The following is a 20,733-nucleotide window of genomic DNA, read 5'->3' as shown; positions in this document are numbered from 1 at the left end:
AGAAACAGAGGCATGTCAGTAGCTCTGGGTGACCTTGGTTTCTGTTCTGACCAGAGTTTAATCTCTGCCACACTGCTGACACAGTCAGATAACAACCACCATTAATACAGACTCATTACCCCCCTCAATGCTGCACAATGTGAACGGAAGGGTTGTGGGTTGTGGGAGTCAGGAGACCTCAGGAGAAGGTCACAGTCAGCCAGAAATATCAGAAAAATATTCTATTTGGACAATAGGGTTTGAATTTAGTAATATTTTTTAATAAATGTGATAACAATACCACCTTTTCATTCCGTAAATGAAAATGTTGTACAGTTAATATGAAATGAAGTTCAGATAAATGTTTATAGAAGGTCAGAAGCTAACATCCTCTCTCTCACACACACACACACACACACACACACACACACACACACACACACACACACACACACACACACACTGGTCTTTCTGCCCATTGTTGGTGCTGCTGACCTTGGACCTGCTCTGGCTTGTAATACTGGGAAGTGAAAGTGATTTTAATGTTGGTTGTGTAGGAAACATTATCACAGCAATAAAAAATATCACATGTTTCTTGGTGTCTGCAGTTCAGCAACATATGTTTGTGTACAAGTAGTACACTTTCAAATAGAAAGCAGATCAGAGGAGGAGGAGGAGGAAGAGAAAGAAGAAGAGGGGTATGAACAGGAAGAGAAATTAAGCAGAACTCCTCAGGAGATCCCGTTGACCCTTAACCTTTCATTTCCTGTGTGAAACACACATACATCCAACCCCACTTTAGCTGCAGCCCATAGCCCCCAGCCGTGTGTGAGTGCAGCTGATCCACCACACTCCTGACACATGACTGCTGTTTCTCTCTCCCACACACACACACACACACACACACACACACACACACACACACACACACACACACACACACACACACACACAGAGTTGTGTCTGGTTGTGTCAGGCTTTGCAGCAGAAATGAAACAACACTATTGCTCTCTCTGTCTCTAAACTGTGCAGATTGACACCAGGCCAAACTTTTCCGATCGGTTCAAACTATTGGCTGATATCACACTCTGTAATTCTCAATATGTGATATAATCTCAGTCAGTATTTCACATGTGTGTGATAACATATATTTCCTGCTTCCTGGTGATCTTTAAACACGGTCAAAAGCTTCGCCATCACAGAAGCTGTTGAATGAACAATCATTTTGTCATAAGTTTTATATTTCTTCATATTATTTACATGTAACTCAGAGCTGCTAACAAACTACAGCAGAGAAAGGAGGTATTTATCTTCAACATGGCTACATGTGTTTGACTTGACACTGTTATTAGATGAGGCGTGTGTGACATGAGAGCAGCTGCTGAGCAGATTTTATTTTTCATTAATAGACTCATCTGGATCTCACAGAGCTGTTGTCACTTTCCAAGACATGACGCTGTTGTGCCTGAACATGATTAATAGAAACACATGTGTCTGAAAAACCTGGAGTGACATTACAGATATCTGCAGCTTGTTTACAACTAGTCTAAACAGGATCAGAAGATACAGTACCTCTAGTGACTGTACGTTTAGATGAGCTTCAGTGCTAATTTAACAATCGCAAGACTGGTGCTACTAGCATTCAACTGCATGGAGCCCTTTTCCTACCGTTTAATTTTTACTACTTGAAATCTGACCCCTAGATACCTCTATTTAAATAATGACTAGCTGATATTCATAATCAAGATATAAGCAGTTATAGTTATAATTACAGTCAATGATTCCTCACAATCGAACCTCATGTATCTTTGAATAAAATTATTATTAAGACTTAAGTTTCTGCTGGTAATGTGGTTTTGATGAATGCCTGCTGGAACTGGAGATAAGACTGTCAGCAGTTGTTGTAACCACTGGTTGAGGGTTTCACAGCCGAACTCGAGCAAAGATCAAGCTGATTTATAAAAAAAATTTAAAAAAATTTAAAAAAGCATTGCTGCTGATTTATTGATTTTATCGAAAGAGCGAACAGGGTGAAACATTAATAGGCTGCAGTAATGCGATTAATGATTGAACATTTTGGAGTTTATAAATTTAATGTTCCTGTCAGCTGATATAACGTGACTGTAAATCTCAAACACCAAGTACAAAGAGACCAGCGTCTGTTTGAGTAACAACAAAGCAACAAGTGGAGCAAGGCGGCGAAATGTGAAGGAGCCAGACGAGAACATTTCACAAGTTTGTCTATTTATCTGCCAAACACCATGAAGAACTTTGTGGAGAGATCTGAACGTTTGGAAAACAAAACAAGGGAGCTTTAATGGAAGTGTAGTTAGAGGAGAAAGTGGTAAAATACACTACAGATACAGTCTGTTGTATTATTACCATTTAATCATAGATTTGAATCCAGAATTCATCTAGTGAGTCTGTTTTTGTTTGACTTGTAGACTGTGGCAAAACAACAAAGAAGAAAGAAAGTTGTTTCTAACTGTATTAAATGTTTGATGAAATGTGAACTAACGCCAGACCAAATTGTAACTGCTACCAAAGGCTGATTATATCTTATTAAAATGTAAACTTTGTGTGCTTGCTTTCAGAAAACTATCCTGTCAGCGGCTCTGACGGGAAGACCGAGTCAGTGGCGAACCTTCAGCCGCAGCCATCTCTCAGCTCGCTGCAGTCCAGCTCTCCTGGTCCCAAACGCTCCGGAAACACTCTGAGAAAATGGCTGACCAGTCCGGTCCGCCGCCTCAGCCACGGCAGCTCCATCAAGAAACTCCCTAATAACAAACAGAAGAAGACTGGTGAGACAGGCAGAAATAAACGGGTCAACAACAAACAGAACCGCAGTAATAACATGTTACTGACAAGTTAGAGCCGTTCTGAGACCACGAGCCGAGCTCCATCCACGTAAATCTGAAGGCAACTCATATTGGCAAAAGTGGAATAATGAGACTTTACAGAGCCAAAAGACAACTCTACCACAAGCTGCCACATTCAAATACTATAAATTCTTCTTTTTTTCCATTTAGCCACTAGTTTCAGTTCATTTTCATATGTTGTGGAAAAACAAGTTCATAACGCTGTTGAAAGGAGGGACCTTTAAAGGTTTCTGCTCGACAGCATTACACTCATGTTTCAAACATTTTCTGTCGATAAAGAATCAACCTGTGAACGTTATTTATATCAGAAAGGATCAGATCAATTTGTTTTTGTTGCATTGAAAATGAGGCTAATTGGCTCTGAAATGTCAAATGTCAGAGGATTCTTGAACACTATAGAAGCTCCTGCTGACAACTGCATCAGCACGTGTAAATAACACAACTTTGATGCAAAAATACCCATTTCAAGTCTCTGCAGGACTTACTATGTCATTTGTGGTTCATGAGCTAAATGTTAAAATTGATTAGTGTGATTCTTCTGTCATTCCAGCAACATAAGGAAACATAAGGGCATTTCTAACTCACCCATATCTCAGCACATCCTCGAATCCAATAATGCCTGAGATTCCACAGTGTGTTTACATCTATGTGATTGATTGAGTAATGAACCGTTTAACCGACTGGTTGACTGACTGATTGACAGGCCCAGGAACCGGAAGAGAGGAAAACAGAAAGAGTATTGACCTGGGGCAGCCTGACATCGCCCTGCAGGATGACATCATCGATGAGGTAAACAGCTGTTACGTGGTCATGGCTTTTTGATGAATGGACAAAAGCATTTACATTAAATAAGTAAAACTCAGTCCAGGGTTGTGCCTAATTTTATCTGGTTGAGTTTTTTGATCATTTCTTGCAGGAGAATATTTTAGGAAATACGCCTTGCCATCTAACCCATATTGATTTTTTTCATCTTAGCAGAAAAACTGAGAGCTGCCAGCACCTACCTCTTTCTAAAAGAAAAACAATTCACCTTCCAACTCTAAAGCTGTACGAGTTCCTCTGACAGGAAATTGTTATTTTCCTCCTTTCTGTTTTATAGCTCTTTAATAGATTCAATCTTTGCCACATTTAACCTCCTAGGACTTGGCGTCCACATATGTGGACCTCACATTTTGGGTTCTCTAGACCACAATACTAACTTTTTCTCAACAAGGGCCTGGTGACCACATATGAGGATATTATACTGCCACTCAGTAATCGAAATTTAAAACTAATGTCCTCATATGTGGACATCATTTTTCTCAGGTCCCTATCAGCCTAAATAGCAAAGAGAAATTAAAAATGCACGCCATGCAAGAGTTCGGGTCTTAGGAGGTTAAACAAACATCCCAGCACTAAAGTGCAAAACACAGAATTAGAATTGGAACTTATATGACTTGATTTCAAATTGATAGACAGGTCTTTTAATACAATTACTAACACAAAGGTTTGTTTATATCAGTAATGTTTGAAGGCACAACAGGGAACAAACCTATATGGCCAATTGCTCACATGCTGATCTTATATCTGTTTTGTAGGTTTTAGTGTCACTCCCTGTTATATGGTGCAGAGTGAAGTTTAAAGGTTATTGATCTGCTCAGTGGGATATAGTTGTAAATTAACGCTATCTACATTTAAGTGACAATAAACAGATGAAGTTCCTCTTTCCTTGAATAAAGGTTTCTGACTCACTGACACACAAATGTGATGACACAAACACACTCACACACACAAACATTAAACCTTTGGTCACTGACTTCCAGGAATAGTTGTTGTACTACTCATTCCCATTGTCATGTCAAAACTTTTGTGGCTTTCCACATTATGTGTTTTATTCTGGAACGAGGAACTAACTCGTCAAAGCTTGACCAGAAACAAGATGAGTTATTTATCTCTGGTTTCTCACCACTTCACCAAAACTATAGATAATGAAGCATGACGACACACTGTTGTTTATTTCACATCAAGTTTCCGACAGCAGTTGCCACATTTTCTTTTTTGTTTTTTTGTAAACTGGATGAGTTTGTCAACTCAGCTGTATGAAGGGTTTAAAGATGAATGAATGAATTGGCTGATCATTTCTGATTAATGAGTGTGATCAATACAGTGGTACATGATATGGATAGTTTGCTAAAAAAGCTGCATTCTGTCTCTTCCCTCCACAGAGAGTCATCAGTAAGGACGGGAACCTCCTCTCTAAGACGTCCTCCGGGATGCAGAGCGGCGGGGAGGAGGAGCAGGACGAGGAGGCCCACACTCCTCTGCCCCCGCCAATGGAGATCATCAAGGACCCCTCAGCTCAGGATGACAAGGTGAGGGGGGGGGTTCACTGTTGGTTAGGGTCTGGCTGAAATTGATTCTCAGTGGAAGTCCTTAATAAACTTTGAAGCTCTACTGTATCTTTAAATAGCTTTTATTTATTTCTTCAGCTTCTTTCTGTTTTCATTAACATCTGTCAAACCTTCTTCTTCACTGTGCTTCATCATGATAAACTGTAATTTCAAATTCCGGTATAAATCCTGCAGCACGTCCATCTGCTGATTTCCTCTGCAAACTCACAGCTTTTCTCTCTTTCACTGCCGTTTGTTCCTTCGATTTTCTTGCCATTACTCCTTTACCTTCTTCTTCATCTTCCTGTCTTCCAACCTTTACTTCCAATGCCTCTAACATGCTATGGCTTCCTCTCCTCTCCTCCTCCTCCTCCTCCTCTCTCAGTCTTCATCCTTGCTAACGTCTCTGCAGTCGTCCTCTGAGGTGCCCAGCGCCGCAGAGCTGGTTAGCGCCATAGAAAAACTGGTTAAAACCAAGATGGTGAGTGCGTATGATTATGTGCATGTTTGGGACGTACGCATGTGCCGTATGACGAACTGATTTTCTTTTTTGGACACAAACCAAAAACACATGATGTGCAGACTAGTCGTTCAAATGAGGCATTATGGGCCTAAAGCCTGAAGTCTCCGTGAAGCTAACACATCATGTGTGAATCGTTTTGTGCTCATTCCACCAAATTAAAACAACAGTGAATATTAGTAGTGTCGGCAGTCGTGCATGTAGAGTGCATCAGTTTGTCTGTAGTGTCCATATGTTCAGTAGTTTGCATAGTTAGCCTGATTGTGCTTTGTACTTAAATATGTTTTGTGTTCATATTCATGCGTGTGGTGTAATGTCATGTGAGCAGTGTGAACAAAGGCGACGCAAGTGACATTCTCCATTAATTGCAGAGAAAAAAAGGCAAAGTATATGCATTTAACTCTACCTGCCCTATCTCACCTGCTTCTCCAGATGTGCTCACTTATTCTTCCAAAATGTCAGTGTTTCTCATTTTGAACGCAACTTGTTTGTAACGTACATATTTGTGCACAGGATACTGTTTACTGTCATCTGTTGTGGTGTGTAAATGTGTCATCTGTCTGTTTGTGTTTACACATGTTTAGCAAATGTTTACGATGTGTAGTAACTTCAGTTCCAACTCGTTTGTGTGTGAAGCATTTGAGCGGATCTACTGTCTAATGAAACGGTGCCATGATACAGAACAAAACCTGCACGCTCCCTCAGTGTCCTGTGTTTGTTGCTGTGTCTTTGCTGCGGAGTTTAAACACACACTGGAATATTTTCACGTCAGCACATTTGTGTGAAGTTTGGTGGATAGATCACCGTCTGCTCTAGAATCAGTTGAATATGCAGTTTTCAATTTCCACTCTTCCACGATTTGCAGTTAGACAACGCAGAGTTACTGTGCAGTCAACACAGGGCAGCAGGCATCAGCTTATTTATACCACAGCCAATTCCCACTTGTTCCTTATGGCTGAACACCAAGCTCCTGCTGCCCTCTGCTGTCATAAAGTCTTCTCATTATTCTGATGGTGGTGGCTTTGTTTTACATGCAGGTTTTGCTTATTGAGCGTCTCAAGATACAGGGTACAGCCTGTTGACCATATTGTAAAGTAGTCTTAGATAAATCTACGATTCTGCTTTATATGAATAAAACTTAGAATTTAAGTTATGTATAAAATAATTGTAAAAAAGGAAAAAGATTTAACCGACACTGATCCTCTCCTCTCCTCAGACTCTGGAACCAGGAGCGTACCCCGGGTTCTCCTCTCTCTCTCCGCCAGAACAAACCACTCCGGTCCAGCCACGAAACCCTGAGCTGGAGCAGAGAGCCAAGGCTATGAGAGGACGGATGTGAGTGCTGCAGTGAATCATCTCCACTGCTACAACGTCTACTAATTCAAATACTAGTTCTTCTACTCTACTCTCTACTTTACTTTTACTGCCACAACCATCAGGTCTTATTATATACATCCCTCCGTGCTGCAGCAGGAGAAGAGGCTGACAGTAATAACATTTCATCAGCTGATGTGAGGTGATGTGTTTGTTCTGCTCAGGTTCGTTCTGAACGAGCTGATTCAGACAGAGAAGGACTACGTCAAAGACCTGGGAATCGTGGTGGAGGTGAGACACTCGCTGCTGAGGCAGTGCACCTCTCTGTGCTGCGTTATTATTCATTCTGCACAGTCAATACTGTCCCCGAAAGTAATCGTTCTCTATCAGCATCTTCAACTGTAACTGAGAAGTGAGCAGAACGTCCTCAAACCGCTGACCTTTTGTGACCCCGCAGGGTTTCATGAAGAGAATCGAGGAGAAGGGCGTCCCCGATGACATGAAAGGAAAAGACAAAATCGTCTTCGGGAACATCCACCAGATCTTCGACTGGCACAGAGAGTAAGTTCAACAGTGGTGTCAGATGGAGCCTGAGAGCGGCCTTCAGTTTTTAGTGTTTGTGCTCCCTGGTAACATCCCTCCTCTGTGTCCGTCAGCTTCTTTGTAGGAGAGCTGGAGAAATGTCTGGAAGACAATGAACACCTTCCTGAGCTCTTCATCAAACACGTGAGTGCAGCACCGTGTGATCATTATAAAGACTTTTTACAATATATTTGATGTGGAACAAACCTACTCTCCCTGTGATCTGCTGTCTGAAAACAACTGGTGTGTATATGTATGTTACAGGAGAGAAGACTTCACATGTATGTGGTTTATTGTCAGAATAAGCCTAAGTCAGAGTTCATCGTAGCAGAATATGACACATATTTTGATGTAAGTGATGTTTTGGTTCTTCATGATAATTTTTTTCGTAGCTGTGTTCTGTGTTTTAATTTTCATCAGCTGCCAGCTCTTTAATTATATGAACTTATAGTCACTGTAGCACTGTTGTTGCATTGATGGAGGATTTCAGAGTTTCTTTGTGTTATATTCTCTGCTGTGTTTGAAGTAAAACAAATGGATGACACAGAAGCATCATGATGCTACTGGTGTTTGTCTTCCAGGGAATCCAGGCAGACATCCAGTCCAGGCTGACCATCAGTGACTTCCTCATCAAACCAATCCAGAGAATCACCAAATACCAGCTGCTACTGAAGGTAACACACAAATGACCTTATTGAATTACAAAAGAGACATGATGTCAGTATGAGTTTGCAGAAAGATTTTGAATTAAAGCAAAAGAAAACTCTTTTCACTCGACATATTATGTGCAAAAATGATAACTCTCATTTACCATCCAATGAAACGTCTTGTTACTTAAAAATATTAAATTATGTGGATCTCATGCAACTTTAACCTGATTTGAACTCGCTCAGATTTACCAGCACTGATGCAACTCAGACATTTCCAGCAAACTCAGAAAGGGACACTTAAGTTAAAATAATACTGACAACTAATTTGAGGGAACTGACTGAACTCAAACTGAGATCTTAAGTCTCCAATTTGATTATTTGTAGGATCCACAAGAAGCTATGCTGTGAATATATCTTACAGAAAGATTACTGTGTGTGTGGAGAGAAAGAGTGTGCATCTTAGATGTTAAAGTTGTGGTCGTGATTTTCCTCAGGACTTCCTGAAGTACAGCTCCAAGGCAGGAATGGACTGTGAACAAATTGAGGTAAAAACACAACTTATTTAAAAAGTTTAGAGAGACAGCTGAAGTGAACACGTAACAGATGATTTAAATCTCTCTCGTTTACAGAAAGCGGTAGATTTGATGTCTCAGGTTCCCAAACTGTGTAATGACATGATGAATCTGGGTCGGCTGCAGGGATACGAGGTATGTTCACTTCCTGTGCTGCTGGTCGATGGCAGGTTTACACACAGCGCAGTGACAAGACAGTCCCCTTCTTTATTATGATAATGACCAATGAGCACTAAATGAATTTGAGTGGTAATCATTCTGCAGCCTAGGTTTAGCTCCAGAGTTATCATGGCAGGCCTGAATGAGGTGTTGACCATCCGCACTCCTCCTCAGGGTAAACTGACCAGTCAGGGCAAACTGCTGCAGCAGGAAACCTTCTTTGTGACGGAGCAGGACGCCGGCGTCCTGTCGCGCTCCAAAGAACGACGGGTTTTCCTATTTGAGCAGATCGTCATCTTCAGTGAGCTGCTCAGGAAAGGATCGTCCACGCCCGGATACCAGTTCAAGAAGAGCATCAAGGTGAGCAGAGGATGATGGGGTTTATATTCTGCAGGTCCAGAGACGCACATTTTTAATTATTTGATTGATCCATGATGAATAATTGATAGTTGCTCAGCTTAACTTCTTAAAACTGCCAGACAAAAAGCTTTTCCTGAAACAAGTTGTCAAATCAAAACACAGACTCAAATACCTCTGAGAGAGAGAACAGAGAAATATGTGTTGATCCCTGTTCAATTGACAAGAAAAGGCTGAGAGAACGTATCATCCTTCTCCACCGTCCTGCTGGTTTTCAGAACCAAAACCTTCTGAAGAACTCACTCAGAGGATTCACAAGAGTCTGTGTACATGAAGGCAACGATGGCAAATGTTTAGGAAAGTTATTTACTTCCTCTGTTTTATAACCTTGTGACCTTAAGATGTTTACTGACACCATTTCAATAAAAGTGTGTGACCGGCTGCTGGAGATTTTAGTGTCAACACAGTTTTATAGTTTATAAATCTATAAACTACGATCACAACAAAAAGCTGCTCCTGTCCTCCTCAGGTGTCCTACTTGGGTCTGGAGGACAGTGTGGATAACGATCCCTGTAAGTTCGTCCTGTCGTGCCGCGGCTCGTCGGAGCGTTTCACCCTGCAGGCCGCCAACGTCGACATCAAGCAGATCTGGGTCCGACACATCCAGGAAGTTCTGGACGCTCAGAGCAACTTCCTGTCCGGTGAGAAAACACAAGCAGAATATTTTCCTCTGATAATGATATTCCCCTCAGCTCAACCACACACTGTCTCTGCTCTGCAGCGCCCCTCTATTCTGAATCTCCATATTTGGTGAAAAGAATCACCAGCAACACTTGGCTTCTCATTCTGCTATTTTAAGACGACTGTGAGAGAATTAGATTTTAAACATGAAAGATGCTGTTGATCATTTCTACTGACATTATTCCACATATTTCACAGGATCGTATGTTTCAGCTGTTTAAACTTCAGAAACCAGATAAGAAGTGAGACCTAAGAAGTGGCTGCTAAAATGAGTTCACTTGTAGCTACATTATCAAGACTGAATTTTCAAATACGGTAAAAAAAAAAAAGTTCACTGTGACCTATTTTGAGCAACTGCATTTTCATAGTGCTGAACTAAATAATGGCTGCTATGAAGACGGCACCAGCAGGAAACAGGTCAGCAGTAATATAAGGTGTGTGTATAACAGCCTAAAACGCTGCTGTTTTTAATGTACTTTAACTAGAAGACAACAAACAGGATCCAAAACATGTCCGGTGAAGGAAAAACAACAAACATGTGGAGAGTCAGCAAACCTGAAATGACACCACAAAAGAGGAATATGAATTTTCCATGTGTGTGTGGTTGCAGCTCTCCAGTCTCCTATCGAGTACCAGAAGGAGAAGGGCGGAGGAGGCAGCAGCTCGTCACTGACCAGAAACCGCTCATCCTCTGGGAACCGGCCCGCCACGTCCTCCCACAGCCGGCCGTCCTCTGCGGTCGGGCTCGGTGACAAGGAGGCGGACAGAGGGAGGAGCCAGATGAAAGTGTCTACCTCCAACGGTGGTTCGTCATGTTTCGACTCCAGGGTGAGTTCCTGCACACGTGATAGGTGGAGAACTGGCTTGTTGGCTCATACTTCATACACTTCCATTTGTTCAAGTTGCTGGTTTTGAGTCGTACAGCTCCTTGTCATTGTTGCTCTGGTATTGTCCCGTCCTCTCACTGTAGACTGCAGCAGACAGTCAGAGAACGAGGGCATGAAGCACACTTCTCCTCTTTGTTCTGTCTGGGAGTTTGTTGCCCGTCCCTAAAAGCCAAGGTTAAAATCTGGGCTACTGCAGGTGTAGCATCACTGTTTGGGTTTTTATATATATATATATGTACATACCAAACTGCTCTCTCTCTCTCTCTCTCTCTCTCTCTCTCTCTGCCCTACTTTGACTGAACCCCTCTTGCTGTCTGCAGGAGACTGGACAGCTCGGCTCTCTTTGTAATTTACAGCCTGCCGTCAGTCTTGACCTTGACCCTCACTGTTGGAGAAATGTTCCTAAGAACAAGACTGACTTTCTCTGCTCCTCATGCTTTAAGGCTGTGCAGTATGAAAACTGTCTCACTTACTCCTGGTGGCTTTTCTACCCCTAGAAAACTAAAAAAACTTTTGTTTTTATTTGCTGTGGATGAGGTGATGTGACAGGAAAGCGATGTTACTGATGAATGACATTTTAAAATCCCACCGTCTTGAGGTTTGTCTGCTTGTTACCGACCTGCCTGTCGGAGTGAAGTCACACCACTCAGTGACTGTCTGTCACTAGTAGTGGAGGTGAACACCCAGCCAGGAGATCAGACTGAATCCAGTTGGATTTTTCTGTGTGACAGTCGTGCACATGCTGTTTTCTGTTTGGGATCGGGTTATTTTGTAGTGAGACACATGTCTCACATGGACATGGACAAAACTGTTTATTTTAAGTTGCTCATTAAGGTTTGGCATGTTGATCAAAGAATTATACAGATGGAAGTTCTTTAATTTACTACAACTTGTGCAGCTGCAACTATTAAATTATTTTACTATTAAAACTTGTCGACTTTTTGCAGATGACAGATGACGTCCTGATTCTTACTCCTGACTGCAAAGCTCTGATTAGTTCAGATGTTTATCCAAACAGATAAACAGCCGTCGATGAACACCACACTTAATTGAGTAACTCAAAATAAAACATGGATGTGATCTGGAAGCAGTCTACCTCGCTCATTGTGTCCAGTGGAAACTGGATCTTGGAGATGTTGTTTTTCTTTAGTTCAGTGCTGAAATGTTTCCCTGGAGGAGGCAGAAATCTCAGCAGCAGATTTCAGACCTTTGTGCTGTCTGTTCCCGTTGCTTTGGAAAGAAACTGTGAACAGATTGCTGACGCTCTGCTGTCGTTCTCCCTCCTCCTGCTCCTCGGCCCTGACCTCCCTCTGCTCCTCCTCAGGTTGGGGTCAGCTGTAACAGCATCACAGCCAGCAGGACTGTTGTCCAACCCACATAGTCACACCTTAACCTTGTCCTCAAATGTCCTCACCCCCCTCCCCTCCCCCAACCCCTCCCTTGTGTCTTCTCCTTTTGTCTTCTCCTCTGTCCTCTTTTCTTCATCCGTTCCTCTCCTCCTCAGGACAGTGACGGCGGCTGTAACGGCGTCTCCTCCACCATGTTGGTCACTCAGGACTACTCGGCGCTCAAGGAGAACGAGATCTGCGTCAGTCAGGGAGAGACCGTCCAAATCCTGGCCACCAACCAGCAGAACATGTACCTTGTTTACCGGCCAGCCAACAGCCAGTCGCCGGCCGCTGAGGGCTGGGTGCCGGGACACGTTTTGGGCCCAGCCACAAAGTCCATAAAAGACTCTTCCTCTACTTCCTCCTTCTCAGTGGCGGTGGCTGATGCCAACAATATCAAGTAAGTCCCCCCCCACACCCAACCCCACCCAACCCCCTCCACCCACCCAGCACTTCTTTCCCCGCAGACAGACGCACTTCTGGCTGGACTCGAAGAGAACTGAGGTGACAAACCTCTGTCTACCCGTTTTTGTTTGTTTTTGTTTTTTGAATCGACACCCATCCCCAGTTACTAACTGTTCAGTGCCTCCTTCCTTCGCCTCCTAACTCCTTGTTCCCTCATATCCTTTCCCTCCTCCTCCCTTGTAAACAAACTCTTGGACCTCACAGGAGACTTTTCTGGGGTATTTGTTGCTCCTCGGAGGTAAAAGGTACAGAACTGGTCTCTTACTGTCCGTCAAGCTGCTGCAGTGACAGTTTTATTTCTGAGCCATTGTCACTTGACGGCTCTGTGGCAACTACATGAAAATGGATTTCAGGCTTGCAGATGAACTAAAACACACTCAAACACTGATAAATTCCCATGTAAAAAGAGTACTGAGGAGTTATCCTGCAGAAATAGACTGGATAGAAAATCTTGTAACTTGTAGCTGACTCTGGAAACCAGAGGGAGAAAACCGTTGACGCTCGTGTGGAGCTAAAACCGGACTTTATTATTTCAGTTCCTAACACCCTGCTTTTTTTTTTTTTTTTTTTCTTGTTTTGTAATTTCCTTTTTCTTTTTACTGTTTTTGGAAAAAAAAAATCTCACCTGGGGCATTCAGGTGGACTCAGCCCCGTTCTCCGCATGGAGAAGATTTATTTTGTTGTCTGTGGCAATCTATACAGAAATTTGTGTTTATTCCTCTTGTTGTTGTTGTTGTTGTTGTTATTTTTCTGCCTTGTAATTATTATTTTATTTTACGGACAAAGTTGGATTTATTTCCTCCTTCATGTTGATTTTGTTTATTGTGTCGGCAGTTCACTGTACAAAGTTAATTTTTTGGTTTTTTCGACTGAGGCTCTCGAACATTCCTGTTAAAAAAATCCCTTTTGCACTATTTAAAGATGAGAAAAAATATGAATGAAGTCAGGCTGTGCAATATGTTTCATTTAATGGCAACGGTCAGCATTGTACTGTTGGTAGTCTAATGATAATGATTTTAAATGTATTTTAAATATGTAAAATAAACCTTTTGGACTTGAGCATGAGTTAGAAAAGCGACGTGAAGGTGAAGTTGTTTTGTTCTGCGTTAGGCTGGAGATGGTTGACAGTTTGTAGTTTTTAATATTTGTAAATAAACTACAACAGCAAACGTGAAACTGAGCGTTCTGCCTACTTCTGTGTGCACTGTAACACTAGACGAGACGTAGATCAAAGAGACCGACGTGACATAAACTGAGTAAGGTTTTATTTCTAAACTTACAGATGAGCCTCTTCAGGAGATGAAGACAGTTCAGTTCAGTGTAGAAAGTTTCAAACACCAAAACACTAGAGCAACAGGTTTTATACCGACATTGTCTGCACCTTTTCCCTGTATGGTTGATTTCAGCTTTTTATATTTGTTCTTACTGTAATGACATTTATTTTGATATTTTTGTTTGAGTTTTTACTAACCTCCACGGTTTGACACTCCACAGAACGTACAAAAATTAAAATTTAATTTAATTAGAATGGAAAAAATAGAAACTGCTGGTTTTGCTTTTTGATTTAGTATTTAAATGACTTTCCTTTAACAAACTGTTTTGTGAAAGTGTGAGTGATAACAACGAGGTAGTCGTTAATAAGTGTTGATTACAGTCTGATTATTGCTACTGACCAGACGAGTCCTTCTACTCGTTGACTTTCATTAGTATTTGAAATACCTGAAATTCATCACTTGACACTTAAAAAGTCGCACCACTCAGTTATAAATGTGTTCAGACCATAACTAAAAGATTTAGTTTAATAAAGGCAGATGTTTAATTTGCATCTGCATCAAATTATTGGTAGAACAAATATATATATATGTAAAATTTGATTTATTTGCACTGGAGACACAAGCGTAACAGTGATGAAAATGTTAACAGTGTTGTGTTGGAAGAAGTTGTGACACTTTATTTCTCTCTCTCTCTCTCTCTCTCTCTCTCTCTCTCTCTCTCTCTCTCTCTCTCTCTCTCTCTCTCAATAAAGTCAGACCAGTGTCGTTCTGTCACTCTGTCCTTCCTCTCCTATATAAACCTAATGGACCAGAAGAGTCTGGCTGCAGCTTCAGGCAACAACGACCCCGGACCCTCAGCCATAACACAACACACAAACATTTAGACAGACACACATGCAGGGTGACGCAGATTATTGCTATAATAAGTATGTATGTAAATACAGCTTATCAATGCTAAATAGTGGGGACTTACAGTAACGTGTCATCAGCTTTCCTTGTGCATTAGACAGTTAAGCCTTGTATCCATAGCTACAGAAACATCACTCACAAACTTCCCAGTCACTAGATGGCGATAGTAAGCAAACAGAGGCTCCTGAGAAAGTTATGGTCTGTCGGCCATGTTGCCTCTGCAGCCAGACTAAGCTGGACGCCGCTGAGCTTCTCTCTGATTGGCTGGTTGATGTTTCTCGTTCCTGTACCGTACAGGAAGTCTCTGTCGTGGAACACGCTGCGTGCCAGGAAGCGCGCTGAAGCCAAGGACGTCACCTTGGTGGGGGTCAGAGGTCACGAGAACGGCCTCCTCCGTAAGCCCAAAGAAACCACACCCCCTCCCCCGCTCACCTCCCCCGCCCCCAGGGCAAAGGGCAAAGTGAGTAAAGCAGGCCGACGGCGCACGCTGGTGATGTCATATTTGTGTGCCAAAACCCCCTCACCTGCCCCTGCCCCACTTGGTTTTTATTTTTTCTTCTTAACCCGTGTGTGTGCGCGCATGTGTTTGTTCAAACCTACAAACACACACAGTAGTTTTTGTGTCTCAGTTTGACTCCAGCAGTGATTCTCAACCTGCATGACTTCACACGTACATTCACTTATTTCCGATCAATATTTTTATCTTATGTATTTGTCCCAACATGGCTGCCGGAGTCTGTGACCCTGCTTGGTTTGGTACCTCATGCGTTTATGGATCCCTGCGAGTTATGAGCAAAAGCCAAAAGCACAAAGCAGCTGAACCAGAACCAAAGATTTAGTCAGGAAGTGGAACAACGAAATCCATTCGCACATTCTCACAGAACAGAATCAGCTGGAAGCCTGGTGACAACCTGCCCGTGCAAAACTCAATGACATCAAAGTTTAACTTACCTTCTGTGGTGACGCCACCAGTTGCATCAATTTCCATCCATGAAAGTGTTAAAATGCTGGTGCGACCTGACGAGGTGCAGGTTAGGTGGTGATTAAGGTAATAGAAGCGTAAATGACACTTCAACACATGTAAATATTAAATGGTTGAGAATACTGCGTGTTTTTTCATTTTTCTTTTTCTTTTTATGTTTTTACCCCAAAACCTCGACTGCACTGGTTGAAGAATAAACTCAGATTTCTTTTTGTGTTGTTTGATTGATTTCCCCTCCCTGTGCATGGGTAGAAGTAGAATCCAGTGATTTATTGTTTGACTGATCCAAGTTTCCGTTGCTGAGTCTCTGTTAACTAGTGTTTTCTGTGGTGCACTAACATGTAAAACATTTGTTTATATATAACATCATCCCGTGAGTGAGTAGAGAGATGGGAAATGGAAATAATCATCAGTCATAATGTTACCAACATGATACGACAGATATTTCAAAGTAAAAGTCCCGCATGAGAAAAGAAACATGAAACAAGATTCTTCTTCTGCAGCTACAGATGTGGGTGATATACGGAGTTTCATTCTTAAGCTCATCATGTGAAACAAACAAAGCGTCTGTTTGTTTTATCTCTTCCTGCCTCTTTATATCGTAACTACTTTCTGTTTGCATCATGTTTAATGAGCATGAAATCCCTCTGCCCAGCAACTGTCCGGTCTCAAAGGGAGTGTAGACACCGTTTCTACATGACTGACAGAGATGTCGGCATTTACTGTGACTGTTGAAAACATACTGATGAAAAGTCAAACTGTTGCTCACCATAGTTCTGTACTTTGAAGCACCTGAGGATCTTTTTTTTTTATGTGGATTTTTAAAATCAAAAGTATTTGAACTCGGTCATTCAGCAACAGAATAAAGTTGGAATAATTATTTCCGTTGAAATCAGTGTGAAGCAGCAGCAGGTTTGTCATTCACCTTCGATACAGAGTCTGTTATCTTTTAATAAAGCGAGAACATGGATTGTGCCTGCTGTCCAGAGCAATAGGAGAGGAGGTGGAGGGGATCCTACGTTCTGCAGCATCACTCGTATTCACAAAGGAGATGAGTTATTGGAGAAACTCCACTAATGCTAAAGAGGCACTGATGCTGATATTGTAATGATTCGACACTCAGCTGTGGTTGGTTGCTGCTTCATGGACTGTGGGAGGAGCTGACCTGAGAGTCACAGCATGAGGCTGCTGTTATTTTATATTTAATCTCATGAAAAGACCGAAAACCGCGGCAGCTCTCAGGTGAGTATCAGGGTTCTGTGAAGGACGGAGAACGTCAGAGATGTTCCTCAGCAGAACCCTCCTGAAGCCATTTGTCAATAACGTTCACATTCTTAATATTCTCTCAATCCTCCTCATTTTACTCCCTCCCTCCCTCTCTCCCTCTCTCTCTCTTCAATCATTTCTGTATTTCTTTTATCTGCTTCCTTTTCCCTTCCATCCTTTCCTTCCTCCTTTCTTTCCTCGTTCTCCTCCTCATATCTTTTCTCTACTGCCTCCACCTCATCGCATCCTACACTTCCCTATCTTTTTTTTTCTTCTTTTTCTTCTTTCTTGTCCTCCTCCCTCGTTCTCCACCAGGACGTTCACACTTCAGATGAGTCAGACTGCGATGATGACCTCGACCCAAAGACAGGCATGGAGGTACTGAAGCACACGTTATACTTGAGGACCACAATGTGGAAACATGTTCCATGGAGTTCATGTGTTTGTCTTCAAAAAGATGAGAAATGGCACAGAATAAAACAAAAACTTGGTGCAGATGGAAAATTGTTCTGCAGTTGCTGTTTTTATTTGTATCGTGTAGAAAACTAAACCTCACCTCAACTTTAACTTTGACTTCATCTGTTTTCCAGCTTCTCAACCCAAACTTCATCCAGGAAGGTAAGAAATGAGAAAAACCAGCGTAGCGACGTACTCATCAGCATTAGCTTCAGCCGTTGCACTTTGTTTTCTAAAATCTGTGACACATGATGAAGAGGTGTTAGAGTCATAATGGATGAAGCTAAATGTAAAGTTCACAAAGATTACAACCTGCAGATGGTTCTGATGACCCAAATGTTTTTATCTACTATATTTATATAATGATGAATAACACCAGAATCAGCCTGTTCCCACTGGAGGGCTGCTCACTGGGCCAAAGTCCACATCTCCAATGACTAGTGAAATCTGGCAGCCACATAAACCAGACTAACATTTAATCATCACTTGGCTGATTATCTGTCCGGCTTAAATACCACTACAAAGTAAAGGTTAGAGAAAACCTGTGTTTATAAGGACGAAGGGACTGAAATCATGTTCTCAAGCTGCACAATGTGCGGTCCAGTCCGTTGGAGTGTTTGGACAGTTACACATTTGTTCTTCAGGCTCTGAGCTGCACCACATTCAATTTGAAACAAAATAATAGATACGACATTTAAGTGCCAAATGTCAGCTTTAATTTGCGCAGGTTTATGTCAATATTGAAAGAAGCCCTTTAAATACACCGTGACCAAAGCACAAGCCGACACCTCATCTGTCAGACACAGTGCTGGTTCTGTTCATTCAGGCGGACCGTGATCCTAAAGACAGAGCCAGAACAACCGAAGGGGTTTTCAGGACGAGCTTCTTTCCTGCAGCTGTAGCGCAGACTAAAGACACAGAGACTCCTCTACAAGGCCTGAGAGCGTCACCGGGGGGAGACACAATCTGTCTTTTCAGGCGTCATTGACTGCAAATGATTTTCCACCAAATATTAAATATGATGATTTCATGTTTATCTGTTCAATTACTTTTGAACCCCTCAACTATGATTGAATATTGATGTAAACCTGCTTAAAGCTGAGACTCGTCAGAGCCTGAAGACCAAAAACTGTCTGAACGGTGCTGTATTGATCAATATATTAAAGTGCATAAATAATAATAAAGTTACTAGAAATTGGAGTAAGAGCTGAGTGGACAGTAGCTTGTGTGTTTGTGTGCAGTGGCTCCAGAGTTCCTCGTCCCTCTGTCAGACGTGGCGTGTGCGTTCGGAGAGACTGTCGTCCTCTGCTGTAAAGTCTGTGGACGCCCCAAACCCTCCGTCACCCTGAAGGGCCCCGACCAGAACCCAGTGACCAGCAACAGCCGCTTCACCATCGACATCAGGTAACGCCAACTGAATACGTTTTAAGTCATCTTGGTTTTATACAAACTGTGCTCGCTGTAGTTAAATGTTTATATTTCCTTCCTCTTCATCATCCTGTTCCTACTCTCCCTCCTCTTCTTCTTCATCTCTTCTCTCCCTTCCTCATCATCCTCCTCCTCACCAGGGATACAGGTGACATCTTGTTGAAGATCTGCAATCTGATGCCTCAGGATACGGGGATCTACACCTGTGTTGCCGTTAACGACCACGGCTCTGCCTCCTCCTCCGCCTCCATTAAAGTGCAAGGTAACGCAGTAACCCTGGTCGGCACCAGGCAGTTAATCAGCTGTGATGGTACTGTGAGATTTTAGTTTTAAATTAGCCTCCATGTTTTCTAGACTGTTGATTTTGTGCCCTCTTGCAGGTATCCCAGCAGCCCCAGGGCGGCCAGTGGCTCAGGAGGCCAGCAGCACGGCGGTGATGGTCCACTGGCCGCCTCCAGCTTCATCCGCTCACAGCGCCGTCAGCAGCTACACTGTGGAGTACAGACAGGAAGGTAAGTGTCTGAAAATCGGTAATGGAACCAGAAGAGACAACCAGACTAAGCATCCTCACTTCTCCATCTCCCTCCATGTCTCATCTACAGACTCGTTGCTATGGCAACAGGTGGCCAGCAGCAGGGAGGAGTGTGTTCAGATCGACACTCTGATCCCCGGTGGTCACTATCAGTTCAGAGTGCGAGCCTCCAACCGCTGGGGGGTCGGCCCGCCATCAGAGCCCTCCAATATGGTCACACTGCCCAGCAGCAGTAAGTCTGCACACGCAGTTTCATAATGAGGGAACAAAAACCTCTTTTACCACAGAAAACATCTGCACCTTTCGCTTTCTTTCCAAGACTGAGATACAGATATTTGATAGAAGATGCAGATAATAATCACATGGAAGGTTGAACATGAAACGGAGTTAATAATCCTTCCATCCTCTGCTGTTTCTCTGTCCAGACTCTGGCTATGACGGAACAGGAATCCAGTGGAAAGAAAACTTTGACTCCACCTTCTCTGAGATCTGTGAGATTGGGAGGTAAAGTGTCGCCTGGCAAAACAGCGACTTTTCAAACTGATGCTGCTTTTCACAACCCAAACTTGATTATGCAGCCTCTGTTTTTTTTTTTTTAATTCAATATCTCTCAAGTTTTGTCGCTTCTTCTTTTTTACCAGGGGACGATTTTCAGTGGTGAGGAAGTGTCTCAACAAGACAACAAAGAAAGAGGTAGGAGCCTGCAGACTAAGACTGTGTGTAATGTGTTGCAAGTGTGTTTTAAGGTTAGGTTGTTTTTTTTTCTTTGCATTAATCTTTTTATTTAATTTAATTTAATTTATTTAATCTTTTTAGCAAAGTTCTCATTCACTAAATAAGATTATTTTTATATTTGTACTGAATGTATTTAGACTAATAGTTATTTTAACTTGAGTTAAGTTTTAAATTTAACAGGTTTAACTTTGTTATTTTGGGTGTTTTCTTTTGCAGCCACATTTATATTTATTGAATTAAGGTTTCAGAGAAGTTTTGTTGATGACAGGTTTTTATCTTCTTAATGTAG

At 42.2% G+C, this 20,733-nt stretch overlaps 1 protein-coding gene across 4 annotated transcripts in view; it reads left to right on the top strand.

The window, feature by feature from the left end:
- The window catches only part of kalrna (kalirin RhoGEF kinase a), a 141,340-nt gene that overhangs the window by 113,481 nt on the left and 7,126 nt on the right, over positions 1-20,733 (top strand). For 3 of the 4 annotated variants that reach the window (XM_056390017.1, XM_056390019.1, XM_056390020.1), the window contains 25 exons: positions 2,574-2,780; positions 3,562-3,647; positions 5,063-5,209; positions 5,613-5,708; positions 6,964-7,082; positions 7,286-7,352; positions 7,519-7,622; positions 7,718-7,787; positions 7,908-7,994; positions 8,225-8,317; positions 8,788-8,838; positions 8,923-9,000; positions 9,199-9,384; positions 9,911-10,082; positions 10,733-10,950; positions 12,514-12,797; positions 15,343-15,505; positions 17,609-17,671; positions 17,884-17,911; positions 18,991-19,153; positions 19,318-19,439; positions 19,558-19,689; positions 19,780-19,941; positions 20,135-20,213; positions 20,351-20,402. In XM_056390017.1, the coding sequence (XP_056245992.1) occupies positions 2,574-2,780; positions 3,562-3,647; positions 5,063-5,209; positions 5,613-5,708; positions 6,964-7,082; positions 7,286-7,352; positions 7,519-7,622; positions 7,718-7,787; positions 7,908-7,994; positions 8,225-8,317; positions 8,788-8,838; positions 8,923-9,000; positions 9,199-9,384; positions 9,911-10,082; positions 10,733-10,950; positions 12,514-12,797; positions 15,343-15,505; positions 17,609-17,671; positions 17,884-17,911; positions 18,991-19,153; positions 19,318-19,439; positions 19,558-19,689; positions 19,780-19,941; positions 20,135-20,213; positions 20,351-20,402 (3,029 nt within the window). The remainder of the gene's footprint in view (positions 1-2,573; positions 2,781-3,561; positions 3,648-5,062; positions 5,210-5,612; positions 5,709-6,963; positions 7,083-7,285; positions 7,353-7,518; positions 7,623-7,717; positions 7,788-7,907; positions 7,995-8,224; positions 8,318-8,787; positions 8,839-8,922; positions 9,001-9,198; positions 9,385-9,910; positions 10,083-10,732; positions 10,951-12,513; positions 12,798-15,342; positions 15,506-17,608; positions 17,672-17,883; positions 17,912-18,990; positions 19,154-19,317; positions 19,440-19,557; positions 19,690-19,779; positions 19,942-20,134; positions 20,214-20,350; positions 20,403-20,733) is intronic. The other variant, XM_056390018.1, reaches the window with a different exon arrangement.

The sequence above is a fragment of the Seriola aureovittata genome, chromosome 11 (genome assembly GCF_021018895.1).
Source record: "Seriola aureovittata isolate HTS-2021-v1 ecotype China chromosome 11, ASM2101889v1, whole genome shotgun sequence".
Taxonomy (NCBI): domain Eukaryota; kingdom Metazoa; phylum Chordata; class Actinopteri; order Carangiformes; family Carangidae; genus Seriola; species Seriola aureovittata.
This window is presented reverse-complemented; position numbering and strand designations above follow the sequence as displayed.